The sequence below is a fragment of the Caretta caretta genome, chromosome 26, assembly GCF_965140235.1.
Source record: "Caretta caretta isolate rCarCar2 chromosome 26, rCarCar1.hap1, whole genome shotgun sequence".
NCBI lineage: Eukaryota > Metazoa > Chordata > Testudines > Cheloniidae > Caretta > Caretta caretta.
The window spans coordinates 15,591,788-15,594,133 of NC_134231.1; the positions used below are offsets into that span (position 1 = coordinate 15,591,788).

Genomic DNA, 2,346 nt, shown 5'->3' on the forward strand with positions numbered 1-2,346 from the left:
GTTCCTGGCTCTCTGCCCCTGCCTGACTGCAAGTCGCGGAGCTGAGCGGGCCCAGAGGCAGAAACGCAGATGCGTAGGGAGCAGCCAAAGTTCTGCCAAACCGTAGCCTACGGGATTCGGTGGCAGCTGAGCGAGGGTTTTGTAGATCATAGTAACGCTTTAGTCCCGTGGTGACTCTGGCTTTAGGGCTTGTCTATGGGGGGGAGGGGGGGCCGTAACCTGGATGAAGTCGAGTTAATCTGGCAGGGAAAGGCGGGGGAGCTGCTGTTGCCCCTTCCTCTCAAGGGCCAGCTGGGGGGCGCTGGGGGGGGTCAGCGCTGAGCGGGCCGGGAAGGGGTCAGGGGGCGGGGGATGGGGGGGGCTGGGCTGGGCAGGTGGGCCGGGAAGGGGTCAGGGGGGCAGGGCAGGGCTGGCCTGGGGGGCGGGCGGGGAAGGGGGGTGGGGGGCGCTGGGGGTTCAGCGTTGAGCCGGCCGGGAAGGGGTCAGGGGGGCGGGGGGGGCTGGGCCGGGCTGGCCGGGGGGGGGGGCGGGGAAGGGGTCAGGGGGGCTGGGCTGGCCGGGGGGGGGGGCGGGGAAGGGGTCAGGGGGGCGGGGGCGGCCTGGGCTGGCCGGGCGGGGTCAGGGGGGCGGGCGGGGAAGGGGGGCTCAGGGGGCGGGAACGCGTCTCTAACACGACGGCGCCGCGCGGAGGCGTCGCGGGGGGGCGGGGCGAGGAGCGCGCGCGCGCGCCCGCCTCGCGGGGCGGGGCCTGGCGCACGCCGCCCGCTTCCGGCGCGCGCGCGCAGGCCGGCGCCGGAAGCGGGGCGCGCGGCGCGGCGCGGCGGGGCGGGGCGCGGCGGCGCGGGCGGGGGCGAGAAGATGGCGGACGGGGACAGCGGCAGCGAGCGCGGCGGCGGGTTCGGCGGCCCGCGCGGGCCGGGCCCCGAGCAGGAGACGCAGGAGCTGGCCTCCAAGCGGCTGGACATCCAGAACAAGCGCTTCTACCTGGACGTGAAGCAGAACGCCAAGGGCCGCTTCCTCAAGATCGCCGAGGTGGGCGCGGGCGGCTCCAAGAGCCGCCTCACGCTCTCCATGGCGGTGGCCGCCGAGTTCCGCGACTACCTGGGCGACTTCATCGAGCACTACGCGCAGCTGGGCCCCAGCAGCCCCGAGCCGCCGGCGGCGGGCGGGCCGGGCGAGGAGGCCGGGCCGCGCCGCGCGCTGAAGAGCGAGTTCCTGGTGCGCGAGAACCGCAAGTACTACCTGGACCTGAAGGAGAACCAGCGCGGCCGCTTCCTGCGCATCCGCCAGACCGTCAACCGCGGCCCGGGCCCGGGCTTCGCCGCCGGCCCGCCCGGCCTGCAGAGCGGCCAGACCATCGCGCTGCCGGCCCAGGGCCTCATCGAGTTCCGCGACGCGCTGGCCAAGCTCATCGACGACTACGGCGGCGACGAGGAGGAGCCGGGCGGCCCGGGCGGCGGCGGCGCGGGCGGGCTGGGCGCGGAGCTGCCCGAGGGCACGTCCATCACCGTGGACTCCAAGCGCTTCTTCTTCGACGTGGGCTGCAACAAGTACGGCGTCTTCCTGCGCGTGAGCGAGGTGAAGCCGTCCTACCGCAACGCCATCACCGTGCCCTGCAAGGCCTGGGCCCAGTTCGGCGGCGCCTTCTGCCGCTACGCCGAGGAGATGCGCGACATCCAGGAGCGCCAGCGGGACAAGCTCTACGAGCGCCGCGCCGGGCCGGCCGGGCCGGGCAGCGGCAGCGGGGCCGGCGACGACTCGGACGGGGACGACGTGGACGACGACTGAGCGGCGCCCCCGGCCGGGGAGCCGCCGCCGCCGCCAGCCCCCAGCCCCGGCCGAGAGAGAATCCAGCTTCACCGCAGACACCGCCCCGGCCCCGGCCCCGAGTGCCCCCGGCTCCCCCCCCCCCCGCCCAGCCCCTTTCGAGATCGCCCCCCCCCCCCCACCCCCAATGGAAACCAGCATCCCGGCGGCCGCGCCGCCGCCGGGCGCTTGAAGAGAAGGGAGAGGCCGCCGCAGCTATCCGGATCCGAGGGTGCAGGTCGCGATGGGGAAGGAGGCCGGGCCTAGCCGGGGCGGGAGGGGAATCCCGGCAGCTTCGGGCCTAGCGTTGGGACGAGCCTGTTTCCGGACCAACGTCCATTCTGTCCTTTCCTTTGCAGACTTGTTTTCTGGGATGCAAACTGCTCCGCTCCGGGCGCCGCTGGAGCCGTCAGCGAGCCACTTCCAGCTGGCGGGGTTCTGAAGATTACGGGACACTTTCTTGTTTTGATTTTTTTTTGTTTTTAAACATGGGGGTTGCGAAGAGGTAGGTTCAAGGAAAAACAGGCATAAAGCACAAGG

At 73.1% G+C, this 2,346-nt stretch overlaps 1 protein-coding gene across 1 annotated transcript; it reads left to right on the forward strand.

Moving 5' to 3' along the window:
* Positions 1-857: 857 nt before the first annotated feature.
* On the forward strand, positions 858-1,888 carry PURB (purine rich element binding protein B). Its single transcript, XM_075123453.1, has one exon. The coding sequence runs from the start codon at positions 859-861 to the stop codon at positions 1,786-1,788; it is 930 nt and encodes a 309-aa protein (XP_074979554.1). The 5' UTR covers position 858; the 3' UTR covers positions 1,789-1,888.
* Positions 1,889-2,346: the final 458 nt, after the last annotated feature.

Excerpts from the sequence above, each read along its gene's own strand:
- PURB (XM_075123453.1), top strand. The coding sequence starts at position 859 with ATGGCGGACGGGGACAGCGGCAGCGAGCGCGGCGGCGGGTTCGGCGGC.